Here is a 14,939-nt window from a genome sequence, read left to right as displayed (position 1 = left end):
GAAAGAGCACAGGGCGCTGGAAGCAATCCGCAGCCTCGAGGACAGGTTCCCCTTCATCACATGCATTTGCCAAAACACTGGGTTAAGGACACAGGGTGTAATTCTGGCCCCAATGAAGTCACCAGGACATTTGCCTTCAGTGGAGCCAAGATTTCACCCTGAGGTTTAACTACGGCATTAACGTAACAAAACAGCGGCGTGAGCACTGAAAGGCACGTGTCATTTTTGGAGTGGCTTTTGAGCAAGTCATGTGCGCTGGAAAAAGCGCGTCGGGCTAAGCCTCTGGCCATGTTGAACGGGACTTTTGCTGTTGGCTTTGCCGAGAGCAGGTTTTGGCCCCAGGGGCTGCACAGCAGCTCATTTCATTTCTAATTTCCGTTGTTTTGCAGGCAGGAAGGAAGCAGAGAACATGGAGGGGCAGAGGTTTCATCACTAACACCCGTGCCAGGTCTCAGTTCATAAAGCCATTGTTCAGGCCAGCACCAAGCGAGTGGAGAGCAGGAGGGCTGCCAACGACCCACACATACACTGGCAGTCTGTGCAAATGGAAAAAAGTGCACAGCCTATAAAGAAACCCCCTCTTCCAAACGCGCGGGGCAAGCTTCAGGTTTCATTATTCATAATGTAGATTTTATACATTCCATTTCAATGATTTAGATAGTCCTTAAGGACACCAAGGGACTTTATCTTATGTGGTCCATCCCCACAAAAATGCAGCGATCTCTGAGCTGGAACACAGCAGTTATGAGACACTGTAACGTACCCCTGTACCCAGATGGCAGTGACCAGTGGGTCCCTATTTATTTAAGCACTTCAGCCATACTGTGCTATACTAGACTGTAAGTACAATTTCCCCGGCCATTTCTTCAGCGTTCAGTATCATCACCTCCCAATATGACATTGAATCCGTAGCAAAGGCGTAGTCTCTCCATGAAACTGCCACATCTCCATTTGATCCAGTCACTAAACATTATTAGCCTCTTCTCTTGTACATAGCGAATGTGCAGCTTTAAGTAGCTGGTCCTGGTGCTAATAGCAGAACCAGCTCTGGAATAAAGCTGTGTTTTGGGGCTGCCCCATGTTCGCACAGAAGTGCACCGTCTGACTCCCAGAAAAGCCGATCTTTGGAGACGCTGAAGCCTGCAGAATTTATAGCAGCTTTAAACTCCTACTCATGTCAAATGCATAAAGCTGGGATGGACACGGAGACCAGAAGCAAAAAAAAGTGTTGAGTAATAAGGCACGGCACACTGGGATATCTGTAGGACAAGCGCTGCCGGTCACTGCTGTGTTCTCCCCTTACGGAGGGTAACAACATGCAGAGCCCAGCTGTCATCCAGGAAACCATGCTGCAGCCTGGGTCTATCTTAGGGAAGAGCCTGCTACCCTCCAGCTCTCCTGCTCCCCACGGAGACCAGCTATCTTAGGCTTTTGCAACCCGGTCACCTGAGAGTAGGTAGGTGGGATGGGAGGAAAGGACACTAATGATGTTGTTTGGCTGAGAAAGAGGCCAGAAAGCTGGTGAAAGAGGGTCTCGGGCCTGCGGCTTGTGGCCACGAGGTCTGTGCATCTTTGTAAGCAATTTTGAAACAAAAAATATCCAGAGCCACAGGTTTTAATTTCACGGGGAGGTGCAGACCCTCGCATCTCAGCAGGGTCAAACGGGATCTACATCAGCCTCCCAACAGGCCGCTAAATCTTAGAGTGGCTGAATGCAAACGCAGGGAGCCCAATTCTGCCCTCAGTTACCAAGTTATTGACGGATGCACTTAAGTAACTAAGAACCGTGCTGAACCCTGGCTCCATCCGCTTTAGAAGGATACCTTTAAAATAGTTATTTCTAGCTGAGCTATGTCAGGTTACCCGTCCTTTGGACAGGGCCAGCAGTGCTAACATGGGAGTGGATTAAAGAGTGCCCTTTCTAGGAAGAGCTCTCCCCCTAAAGCGTTATTTTCTACTGTCTTTATTCATTTGGTACCCATCTCCCCCAGGTGAGAGGGCTCTGAAGCAATCCACCAGCAGGATCCGGATGGGACAGAGACCCCCCAGTGCATTTGCAGGGCACGATGCAACGAGTAAGTCCTTTTCCACTTCTGGTAGCTTTGCCTCGTGGGGACTGAAGACATTTTGTGCCTGTATATTATTTTTTACCCCTTCACTTGTGACAGATCCAACATGTTTGACTAGCTGTGACACTTAGGCAATGGAATAAGCGTTAATCATCGCCACCTCCTGCAGGATTTGGCTATCATTTAAATACACGACTGGCTTCTCGCCTGGAATATTAAAAGGTTGGCTATAGGACCACAGCCCATATCTTTCACTGGCGTGGAGCCTCACAGGCTCGACGTAGGCATGAAAGGTTCCTCAGAGAGGAGGGAGGACTGGGGAGCAGCTGCAGTAGACCCACTCCTTGCACAGGGAAATGACCTGAGATCAGCCCTCAAAGGGGCTTGATGGACATCGATCTCTTCTATCTTCTTCCTCCACCTCTTCGACAGCAGTCTCCAAGGAGACAGTGCAGGCAGAAGGAAGGTGCCCTGGTAAAGCTGGGTTGGGCAGAAAAGCAAGTAGCCCCCCCAGTCACTGAGGTCCTCTATAGCTTGGCCCCTATAGCCACCACAATGGAAATGCAACCCCCGTGTTCAGCACCCAGTGCTGTATTTTCTAGTGTGTCACTGCAAATGCTGGATCAACCGATGTGTGCTCCTGCCATGGGGGCACATCCAGGCTGCCGGAAGAGGGGAAGTGTAGCCCAGCAGCATCCCCCCCATCCTTTCCCCCCGTTCAGTCGGTTTGAGCCCGGAGTCGATGTAATCCATGCTCAGGTCTGTGTGGGGAGGTGGTTGGAGGGCGAGGAGGTGAAGTGCAAAAACCATGTAGACTATAGGTCAGATCTTCAATTCACTGAGGTGAGTTAAACTGCACCAGTTCATACCAGCTGGGGACCTGCCCCTGCCCCAGATGAGCCTCTGAAGCCACAGAGCAAGGATAAGGACTGAGAGACTCCAACTCTTGCTCTCCCTAGCTGTGAGCAGGTATGCTAATAAACACGCATGTGGAGTCCCTGTTGTGAATATGGTCCTCTCAAAATGCTAGAAGAAGAGCCAAGGCACTTAACGGATTAGGCTGCCAAACACCAACCCACCAGAAAGGCCCCTCGGATACTAGCTGATGCTGCATTGTCCTGCATACAGCCTCTCCGCTAACATATCCGTCTGCATTTCCAGCATATAGAGCAAGGGCACAGGGCATTTCTTGGGAATGAACGCCCATGCGGAGCTAACAACCCCTTGAGCCAACACTGCCCATCGGCTCTTCCCAGCTGTTTATTAATCCTCAGGAAATACCCTGATGCCTCAAGCATTATGTTTAACGCTGACCACCGTCAACTAGGATTTCAATTCCAGCAGACCCTGAAAGGGATGAACAATCATGCTGCTATGGCAGAGGGATTACCAGACTTTCACAGCCAGCACGCCGGCCTCCCCATCCCACCTGTACTTCGTTACCAGTTATTAGCAACCAACTTCCAAGGGAAGTGGTGCTCGCTCCTACCTTGGGGGTTTTCAAAAGGAGACTAGGTAATCACCCTAGCTGGGGTCGTTTGATCCCAGCATTCATTCTTGTCCATGGCAGGGGGTCGGACTTGATGATCTGTTCAGGCCCCTTCCGACCCTACCTGCTATGAAACTATGAAGCAATGCCTGGCTTTAGGGTGGGGAAGAGCTGTCCACCTGTGATGAGTTAAAAGTGCAGGAAACAGGGACATAATGCCTGCATTTCCAATAAAGGCATTGGTCTCCTCCATCTGTCAAGACAGTAGCAACTTGTTTCCCACCCCCAGCTAAGTTAAGCCGTTTTAACAAACTAAGGATAGCGATAGCACAGCCATCGGAGGTAACCTATGCTTCAGGAAGGAGAAAACACAATGCCCCAGATACCGACAAATTTTGAACCTGGGCTTCTAAATGTTATCCCAGACAGTGATGATTTCTTTTACCCAGGGATCCTAAAGCACAGTATAAACATCCAGTACTAAGCATCTCATGAATACCCCGCTCAGGGAGGTAGAATTATGCTCATGTTATAAACCCTGTGACTTACCCGTAGTAACACTGCGGAGCTGTGGGTGGTATCCAGGACCCGCTCCCCCGGCCACCTCCTCTGCCCACGAGTTCAGGCTCCATTCTGGGAAGAGATGGAAAGAAAAGCTATCCCGGCTGAAAGTAGGAAGCGACAGGAGTGACATTGCCTCCCCGCCATCAGTACTGCAGCATCCTTTCTGTTATCCAGATCATGGGGAGTGGACCGCATGGTTCAATGTTGATCATCCTGGTGGCGCCGGGGATTACGAGCGCTTAGAAGCCATCAGGTTTTACTTCAGGGAGAGGGTGTGTCAGAGACCCATGCGAATTGAAGCGCAAACCACAGACTGGGTTCCTGCAGAGCAGACGGGCCAAGTGGTCCACTCTAGCCCACGGGAGGGATTCTGGTGTTTGAATAAGGAGCAGCCTGCAGGAAAAGCCTGCTTGAATTATGCTGTACGCTTCCTGTGCCCTACAGGTAAGTGCGGCGGCTCTCCCCGGGATGAGCAGTGATATTTGCTTCTTGAGTAGTACAGTTCAACGTGCCATCCAACAAGACTATGCAGATACCAGCCTTGCTTGCAAGACTGTATAATCTTGTGCCCTGCCTACATCTCTGCTATTGTTCATGCTCTTAGTCTTTAGGCTCTCACCCCTACCTACCGTACGCTTTCTCCATTTGCCGTGGCGGGACCTTCAACCTCTTCACTGTAACCATGGGATCTCCCTCTCCACCTTCAAATCTCCCACAGGACCTGCCTACTTTCCTTTTTTCTCAACATCACCTTCATTGCTACCACTATCATGTAGTCCTAGTCCATCATTACAGCCTCCTTGTCTCTACTCGCGCATGAACCCACAACATTTTGATGCCTCTAGCCCCAACCCAGCGGAGCCCATGATTTCAATGGGACGACAGATGTATTTACAATTAAGTACACCTATAAGCATCTTTTTGGCTTGGGACCAGAGTGCTGCAGGGCTGAGGCCCTGTTATGCTACTTTTCTGGGTCTTGCCTTATGTCCTTATCCATAGAGCTTCTCATTGAAGTCAATGGGGGAAACTCTCATTGGCTTCAAGAGTACAAAACTGGATGATACTTCTCTAGCTGGTTGTATACATATCATGTATTATATGAATGATGCTTGCTGACTTCCACAGGAGATCTGGGCCCCATTGTGTTAGACACTGGATGAACATATAGTGACAGGCAGTCTGTCCTGAAGGGTTTCCGATAGGTACTACAGACATGAACAACAGGCACGTGCCTGAAGACAACCCCATTCTTCTAGTCCTGGTCCAAATGAAAAAGCACAGGTCTGCAGGACATGAGTAAAACTGGCCATACATTAGCTTTACATTTGAGGTTAAAGGCAGCTGGGCTGTTGTGAGGGCTCCTCCTTGGGAGATGCATCACCCAGGGCTCCCTAGTGATGGAGCTCTGCCCTGCCCCAGCCGTAAAACAGCATCCATCACACAGCCCGCAGGAAAGGCTGTACCTTGTACAGTAGTCCTTCAGGACCACTGCATGTCGGACAAGAGCCCCTGATCAGACAATCAGAAAACAGGATCTGAGATGCCAGCTTGCCAGCAGTTTTAAACTGTCCATTTAAGCGGAGACACTACCTTTCAAAACAGACATTACAGTTCTGGGACTGCTATAATGTAGTTTGTAGTCCCCAACCATAAGAGCCCATTTAAAAGCATCTGTCTTTATAAGACAATTTCATTTTCCAGCACTGCTATTCAAAGTTAGCTGGGTGTCTGTCTGCCTTGCTAGCAAATATTCTGATGGTCTGGCTGGTTTATAACAACTCAGATGGAAGACTGCATTTAAAAAACAACAGATTTGTCCATATTTAAGTTAAAAGAATTTTTAATACATATCATATAGTGCCTTTTTTAAGTGCTCAGCGTTGACCCATGCGTTGTAATTTTGCCAGTCAGGAGTTCCAGTTAATTCCTTCTAATAAGTTTTTAGAGGAAGTCTTAAGTGCCTAATGACACATGAAACCATTACTGCAAACAAGTTGGCCCATGAAAAGCTTTATAAATGTACAAAGTAGTATTGTTCTGTTCTGCTCGCAGTAAAACAGGAGCAATTCTCACAATGAGGGATGTACCTGTTACAGAGAACAATACTCATTTAATTATGATCAGAATGATTAGACTAGGTTGTGCCAACTACCTTTTGTCCTTCCTAATTGATTTAAATATAATTCTTTTGAAAAACAAAGGCAAGCACGGTACACATCGGCTCACATTTACATGACAAGGTATGTTTGATCTAATAGGAAACAAAGACACGAGATAAAAAACACGGTATGTTGCCTTGAATTTTACTTTAATGACTTTTAATTCATTAGCGCACACAGGTTTAAGGCAGAATCATTCTATGACAATTCTTCACGTGGTTTGTCTCACATCCTTTAACAGCTTTTGGGGGGTTTTAAAATCTAAAGAGTTTAAAAGATCTAAATTCAAGTGCATGAAGGAACATGCAGTATATGTCATGTGCGTCTTAGTAACCCGGCAATGATGTTATTCAAGGTACTTTGCTGCAAGATTCAAAAAAGTATTGGTCTCCATGGTCGAAATGGAGTGAGTGCTCAGCAAAGTGTGGCCAAACCGGTGTTCAGAAGCGCACCAGAACCTGCCTAGCTGAACGCCTCTGGGGCCTGCACTGTAATGACGCGACTGAGGAGGGGCGGCTCTGCATTGGACATGCTTGCTCAGGTGCTCACATAAACTCGATTACGGTGTCCCTGACCTATAGGAAATGATGGCACGGTCTTGTTCCAGCTCTTACCAACCAGGAACCTCCCCCGACCTCCCGCCCATAAGTAAGCAGCCACCGTGCCTGCGTGACAGTCACCTGATGGTGGTCCTGGAGGGTCAGGTTTGAAGCACGGTGATGGGGCTGGATGGGGAGTCTATACTAGCAGCATTTGCTGGTGATCTGCTGGCCGGTTGCATGGTGCTAGCTGTCTCCTTTGCTCGTTTGTGGGTGTTCGGTAGGACAGGATGGGACCCCTGGGTCATCAGATCGAATCATCAGCTACCGTAGGCAACCTCATCAGATAACTAATTCCTAAACCTATCAAGCTCTCTCTTAAAACGACTACTTCCCTACCCTTATCAGAGTCGTACTCTTTACTTTTCTCATAGTTGGAGACCATCTTCTGTTTTCCAGCTGACATTTCCAGTAGTCTGCTAATTAGAGTCTCCTAATATTACAAAAGTTGCCAGAGACTCTGAATGGGGTAAGGACATGGCTTGAGTGACTGTGAATGGATAGAGGGTAGTCCCACAAAACACTCGCACTCTCTCTAACTGAATCACGGCCCATATTAAAGAGGATTGAGCATCACAATTTTGGAGATCGCTTAGGTCTTTCATTATGCATTGGTATCCCCTGATGGTTGCATCTCCTACTACTCCAATAAGGACAGAATTGGAATTAGGGAGTTCGTAGGAGCAGAACATCTTACAGACTGGCCTGGACTGTGACATTCGCACTTCGATCTGTAGCCAACTTTCCACAAAAATTAAGGCATTTGGGTTTGTAACTTCAACTTGTCCTGCTGTACTGCTAGGGCCCGGTTACAAAGTGAGCAGCCTGTTCTGGATCCCAGTTTCTCTGAAGTTTAATGGTAAAAGGGTTGGAGAGGAAATTTCCCTTATTTTGAGACAGTTAGCTGTGGTTTCCATTGGCAATAATAAGTTTAAAAGCTCTCCAGCCCATCTGCTTCTAGGACACAGATGTTGACCATCAGTAAACATGTGTTTTGGATCAAATTTATTTTGCGTGCAGTATCTGCCTCATTAGATCTAAATGGCAAACAGACCTGGGAACCATAATGTAAGGACTGCCAGGCCGAGCCTCAGTGCTGCAGTTTAACCTGGAATGCCTCTTTTCCAGCCTGCAACATCACTTGCACCATGGGCCAGGTGAATGCTGACTGCGATGCCTGCATGTGTGAGGACCACGTGCTACACGGGATGGTCTCCCTACCAGATGGTGCGCCGGCCACTGAAGCCGCTATCTACCTGCAGTCCAAGAAGATGAAACTCTTAACCAGGTCGGACAGAAAAGGGAAGTTTTGGATTCCTGGAGTGTGCCCGGATGGCAAAAACATTCTTAAAATAAAACAGGCCAAATACGCAACTGCTACGATCACCGTGCCCAAAAGCTCCAAGAGACTCTCAACGATCAATGTGCACCTGAAAAGAGCAGGTAATGAACAACAAAGGCTGAATGCCTGAAAATCTTCCTTTGGTCTAGCAAATGGCCCCATTGATAAAGTTTACTGCTGGGATCCATTTGTTGCGAGTAATTCAGCAGGTATAAACGCGATTAAGAAACTGTAAAGAAGAATGGATTTCCTTATCTCCCGCAGGCAAACCATACGTTGTAAAGAATCCGGTGGACAAAGCAAGAAGAGTAGGGCAAAGTGTGGCACTCTGCTGTGACGCTGTTGGGGATCCTTCGCCCAATCAATATATCTGGTAAGAAATTCAAGGCAGACCCAAAAGATAGATCCCACTTAAATTCCCACTGTAGCATCTGCTAGATTTTTACCTCATTTACCAAGTCATCCATCAATGGCACCACAGATGCAGGCAGATGTTAAAGCTGCAATGTGAATGCTTATTTTAGAAGTATGGAAATAACTAGCATATCATACAGGTTCCTAGCCAGTTGCCAGTGTATCCCTCAGTGCCGGATTTGAATAGCAGTTACATTATCTGGATAAACGCAATACTTTGTTCTACTTCGGTGCCTTTCATCTTGGGGTTTCAAAGTGCATCAGGAAGTTAAAAGTTTGCAAACAGCCCAGGAGGTCCTAATATTAGTGCCATATTGCAAATGGAGAAACTGAGAAAGAGAGGTTCGGTGGCTCTTCCAAGGTCACGCTGCAAGCATGGGGTAAAGACAGGAGTGTCACCAACAGCCAGCACAGCCTTCCTTTGTTGTATTAATTTGTTGGGTTTTTATGATTTGTTTCTTAAAGGTATCACAATGGGACTTTGCTGGATTCCTCCGTGTATAAATACGATAGTAAGCTGGTGTTAAAGAACGTGAAGGCAAACCAGGCAGGAGAGTATTTCTGCAAAGCTAGCAATGACGCAGGTGCTGTGAAATCCCAACCCGCCAAACTTTCTGTAATAGGTAAGAAAAGTTTCTGTAATAGGTAAGAAATGGATTAAGCAGCTCAGGAGCTGCTGGCACGTAAAAAAATTGCAGCAATTTTGAACAAATGTTGCAGAAATACTATTCATAGGGCATACTATTCCATTAGTAGCACGTTAATGCAAGATAAATTCACTATAAAAGTTGGGGTTTTTCAGGGAAAACTAAAACTTTGTTAGATCACTACCAACGCTAATTTAAACACTGATACAAAGCAATTGCTCCGTTCACTTGTTGACATAACACTACAGTAGATCACTACTTTTAAATACTGGGACACAGGCCGATTCAGCAGAACACGTAAGTGCATGCCATAAGTGAGGCATGTGCTGAAGTCCATCTCTGCTCAGCAACACAGCTAAGCAAGGAATGTATTTGATTTCAATGGATGGAAGTATCCATTTCTGCAGAGGAGGGCTGATATAAATCATGTGGTTTAAGTTAAGTATGAGATTAGCCAAACCAGGGTTAGAGGCATTTAGCGAAACAGAAGCTTACAAGTCATTTGTTTGGTGGGTTTGTTTTTCTTTTTTCTGAATTTAAAAATGTATTTCTATTGATACAACATTTATCAAACCCTGAGGCATTCACAGAGCATGGCAATGAAGCCGCTCTGTACTCATTAACAAAATCTGTTTTAACAGCGAAACATGAAGCGGCCTGCAATCCCAGACCCCACAGCTACCTCATTCGACTCCCACATGACTGCTTTCAAAACGCGACAAACTCTTTCTACTATGATGTTGGTAAATGTCCAGCAAAAACATGTGCCGGGAAGTTAGAGAAAGGACTCCGATGCAGAGACAGTGTTGCTTACTGCTGCGGGGTCTCTAAAATGGAAATGCGGGAGATTTTGTGCAGTGGCTACACACTTCCTACTAAAGTCGCCATGGAGTGCGACTGCAAAAAATGCACCGAAACCAAGGTGACTGTTCGGGGAAGAGCCATAGCTGCAGATAATGGTGAACCAATGAGATTTGGCCACATATACATGGGGAACACCAGACTCAGCATGACCGGCTACAAGGGAACTTTCTCCATCCACATCCCAGCAGACACCGAGAGACTGGTGCTCACTTTTGTTGACCGCCTCCAAAAATTTGTGAATACAACAAAGGTTCTGCCGTTCAAGGAAAAGGGAGGAGCTGTTTTCCATGAGATCAAGTTGCTCAGAAAGAAAGCCCCCGTTACTCTAGAGTCCGCTGCAACCAACATGATCCCCTTGGGGGACATGGTTGGAGATGATCCAATAGCTGAACTAGAAATTCCTCCCAACACATTTTACAGGCAGAACGGAGAACTCTACACGGGCAAAGTCAAGGCCAGCGTGACGTTCCTTGACCCAAGAAATGTCTCCACCGCCAGCGCGACACAAAGTGACCTGAGCTACATAAACGAGGAAGGTGACATGTTCCCGCTGCGCACATATGGCATGTTCTCAGTGGACTTCACTGACGAAAGAGGCACGGAGTCTCTTAATGCAGGCGAAGTAAAGGTCCACCTTGATGCCGCTCAAGTCAAGATGCCAGGGCACCTAAAGAAGATGAAACTGTGGTCACTGAACCCAGAGACGGGATTATGGGAGGAAGAAGGGGACTTCAGACTTGAAAAAAGCAGGCGTCACAAACGGGAGGAAAGAACATTTTTGGTTGGGAATATGGAAATCAAAGAGAGGCGGCTTTTCAACTTAGATGTGCCAGAGAGCAGGAGGTGCTACGTCAAAGTACGAGCCTATAGAAGTGAAAGGTTTCTGCCAAGTGAGCAGATTGAGGGGGTTGTGGTATCAGTGATCAACATGGAGCCACAGGCAGGTTTTGCAACCAACCCAAGAGCCTGGGGCCGTTTTGACAGTGTGGTCACTGGTCCCAATGGGGCTTGCCTACCAGCTTTCTGTGACAATCAAAACCCAGATGCCTACTCGGCTTACATCTTGGCAAGCCTTGGGGGAGAAGAACTTGAAGCTGTGCCCTCTTCCCCTAAACTCAATCCAAATGCCATTGGTGTCCCACAGCCATATCTCAATAAGCTGAACTACCAAAGGACTGACCATGAGGATGCTAATGTTAAGAAAACGGCCTTCAGGATCAGCATGGCCAAACCACAACCAAACACCGCAGATGAGAGCAATGGCCCCATTTATGCCTACACAAACCTAAGAGAATGTGAGGAAGCTCCACATAGCGCAGCCCACTTCCGATTTTACCGAGTTGAAGGAGGCGAGTACGACTACAACACAGTTCCCTTCAATGAAGACGACCCTATGAGTTGGACCGAAGACTACCTGGCTTGGTGGCCTAAACCCACGGAGTTCAGGGCGTGTTACATCAAAGTAAAAATAAATGGCCCCCAGGAAGTGAACATCCGATCTCGCAATATGGGCGGCACGCACCCATACACAGTTGGCCAGCTCTATGGCATCAGAGACGTAGGCAGCATTCGCGATATAGACCAGCCCAACCTTTCAACAGCCTGCCTGGAGTTTAAGTGCAGCGGCATGCTCTATGACCAAGACCGTGTGGACCGCACACTTGTACGAATCAGTCCCCAAGGCAGCTGTTACAGAGAAAGTGTCAACAGCATGCTCCACGAGTACCTAGTCAATCATCTTCCCATGGCTGTGAATAACGACTCAAGTGAGTACACCATGGTGGCTCCTCTTGACCCTCTTGGCCATAATTATGGGATCTACACAGTGACAGACCAGGACCCTAGGATAGCCAAGGAAATAGCTCTGGGAAGATGTTTTGATGGCACATCTGACGGCTCTTCTAGAGTGATGAAGAGCAACATAGGCATAGCATTAACTTTCAACTGTGCAGAAAGAAATGCTGCACAGCAAGGCTTATTCCAGTCTCTGAGGAATTTGGCCCAGCAGTCCCCACTAGGTTTGCAAAGAGACCGAGCGAGACTCAGAAGGCAATGAGGAAGCCGCATTGGTCGGGACACAGGGAGAGGAATTAGCCTAAGCAGAAGTTCAACAAGAGCTCAGTATTCACCTACACATTAGAAACGCACCAAACCATCCATAAATAACCCATACCTGATACAATATATTCTAAAGATATTATCTACCTGCAAATACGCTAATATAAACATATAAGCTCTAAAGAAGCTAGGCAGCCTTACTGAGTTTCTCAAGACATAATAAAGGTGCATAAATTTCTGATTTTTACAGTGTGCCCCGAAGAAAAGGTATGAAGCAAAAAAACATTTGAGGCCAGTAGCATTAGAGGCTTAACATCCTTTACTAAATGCAACCATCATAAAATCCTTCTGTCTGATATGAAACAGCTTCACACACTTTAGAATAAAGGGGAAAAAATCCCGAGGTTAAATATTGTACATAAAATATTGTCCTGTGTGCTAAAGACTTTGCCAGCCCAAGTTCATGGACAGTAGTTGATGACAACTAAAGGACAAAACTGACTTCTTCATACTGAATTCAACTGCAAGATTTTGTACTTGAAATGTAAATAAGATTTTTTATTTATTTCCCTGCTCATTTTAGACCTACTGTATGTATACATTACTAATCACACAGTGCATTTACTTTAATTCACATAATTTGCAGAATCTGGGGAAAATAAATCAATCACATGGGTTTTTCAGCTACACTTGGCCAAAGCTACAGTTCTATTTTGCCTCTTGCATTATTCAAGATGACTCCCCATTCCACACTAGAGCAGAGTAATAAAAAGATCATTTTTGTATCTCTGATTGCGCTGTTCTGTTTCTGTGTTTGGTACACCTACATAAGCATTCAAATAGTACAGCTGAGCAAATAACAAGCAAGGAATAATTTGCTGAATTTCATCTCCCCCCAGTATCAATTGACAAACCCTTCCAAAATTTTCCATTTGAGCCAGATTCTGGCTGTTCCAACAAAGTAGTGTCTAGCTGGGGAAGACTGATCCACTGAGAACATGCTATCTCTGAACTCCAGACGAGTGGCTACCAGCTGGCCCTGCACCCAAAGCCAATGGGAAAACACACACTGATTCCAGTGAGAGCAAGATAGCACCACTCAGACCCATCAAGCATCCATCATCAAAGATAATACACAGAAAGAAAGGGATTTTCTCATTCAATCATAACCAAAATTACTTGGGGCTTATGCAGCCTGACCTCCAGCTGAGCTCAGATCCTGCTGTGGAGTTTGGACCTTAGGTCATTTATAAAATATTCTGCAGAAAACAGGAAAAAAAGTTATATTTTAAAAAATCCTGCTGTTTGAGCAGGAGTAGCTAAATGCTAGTTACCAGTGCACTACAAAACGTCACGAGATCTCCTGCTCTTCATGGTACTGCTTTTACTTTCATTCATTAGTGTATAAGGTACAAATCTACCCTGCCTTCTGCCTGATCTCAGACTAACACAGCTAATTACCTCTCTGTCTTTATTTGAAATTCAAGATGAGCATGCACAATCCACTCGCAACACCCCTCCAGAGTCTAAGTACTGCAGCTCCCCTAATGAACTGGCAACTTAGCCCTCAAACTAAGCCTCAGTGGAGGGTGAATGCATGTGAGGTTTCTGCAATTTTCCCTGCCCTCTGAAAAGAGAAGAGCTGTTCTGCTTAGCCAGCACTGATTTCTGATTACTCAGGCTGCCTTACTTGACCTCAACACTAGGTACTGAATCATGCTAAGGTGTTTTAGTAAAACCCTGGCACTTTATTCCACACCTCATCAGCGAATGCCCCACTTCCACTGTGTGTGCTCTGCAAAAATAATCACTGCTCAATACTTACTAGGGTACATCCCCATATACCGAAAGGCTTTCGAAGCACTGCGTTCAGAAACTTGGGCTGAGATCTTTAGAGGTGCCTGGAGAATACAGATACCCAATTCTCATTCATCTCAACCATCATGCAAAAGACACTGGAGAGCTTACAAATCCTCTTTTCTGCCGTACAATTATTATAATAAAAGTGATATTTTTTTTTCAGCCAGTGTTGTACCGAGACACTCAACAACTGACAATTTCCTAACTGTGGCTATAAAAATGTGTTTTTGCATGGGAGAATAATTTAGTAGCCTCGAGCAAAACGGTGTTGGTTAAAAACTAAAACAAGCAAAACTGAGTGACATTGGCTACAGCAAAGCTTAAATATTATTCCTGAATTACAGTTGCGTATTGATTTATTGAATAGTTATGGTGAGCCTCAATAGAGGCTCAATTGGTCTTTATGTTTAAAAAATATATATATATTTTTTCTGCATCAAGGAGATTATGCTATTTATATACGGCATTAAGAGAGGCAAGGATCAGATGCAGACAGTGCCATCTGCTGGTTCCTGAATGATCTGGAATAACAATTAAAGTCACAAGTAAGGAAACATTTTTTGCTGTAGTTGGGACTGAAATTAGGGCACTTTGCAAGGTTTAATTGCAACAAATCTTAAACAAAGTATAATCTGAAGGTTTTCTGCTTTACTCCAATACTAAATTCTTGACACAAAAAAATCCCTCTTCCAGGGCTTCACTTCTATGCTAATGCCCGATACAAATATTGTGTCTTCTTTCATAGCGCTATCAGCTGATACCAAACAAATAGCACTGATGCTCTCCGATCTGATGGTCACGCCGTTGTGTTGCTGCATATCACTCTAAAATGTGGCTCACGAAATGACAAGGGGCATGCTCCAATGACTGA

The 14,939-nt window shown here is 45.9% G+C and overlaps 1 protein-coding gene across 4 annotated transcripts in view; it reads left to right on the top strand.

Annotated features, from left to right (window-relative positions):
- Positions 1-14,187, top strand: part of CILP (cartilage intermediate layer protein) — a 20,206-nt gene extending 6,019 nt beyond the window's left edge. For 2 of the 4 annotated variants that reach the window (XM_025199602.1, XM_025199603.1), the window contains exons 3-8: positions 1,992-2,075; positions 6,640-6,825; positions 8,012-8,326; positions 8,490-8,598; positions 9,105-9,262; positions 9,928-14,186. In XM_025199602.1, coding sequence (XP_025055387.1) covers positions 1,992-2,075; positions 6,640-6,825; positions 8,012-8,326; positions 8,490-8,598; positions 9,105-9,262; positions 9,928-12,206 — 3,131 coding nt within the window. In that variant the 3' untranslated portion in view covers positions 12,207-14,186. Of the gene's footprint in view, positions 1-1,991; positions 2,076-3,833; positions 4,567-6,639; positions 6,826-8,011; positions 8,327-8,489; positions 8,599-9,104; positions 9,263-9,927 lie in introns of those variants that run through there. The other 2 variants (XM_014518257.2, XM_025199604.1) reach the window with 2 other exon arrangements.
- Positions 14,188-14,939: the final 752 nt, after the last annotated feature.

The sequence above is a fragment of the Alligator sinensis genome, unplaced genomic scaffold (genome assembly GCF_000455745.1).
Source record: "Alligator sinensis unplaced genomic scaffold, ASM45574v1 scaffold210_2, whole genome shotgun sequence".
Classification (NCBI taxonomy): Eukaryota; Metazoa; Chordata; order Crocodylia; family Alligatoridae; genus Alligator; species Alligator sinensis.
This window is presented reverse-complemented; position numbering and strand designations above follow the sequence as displayed.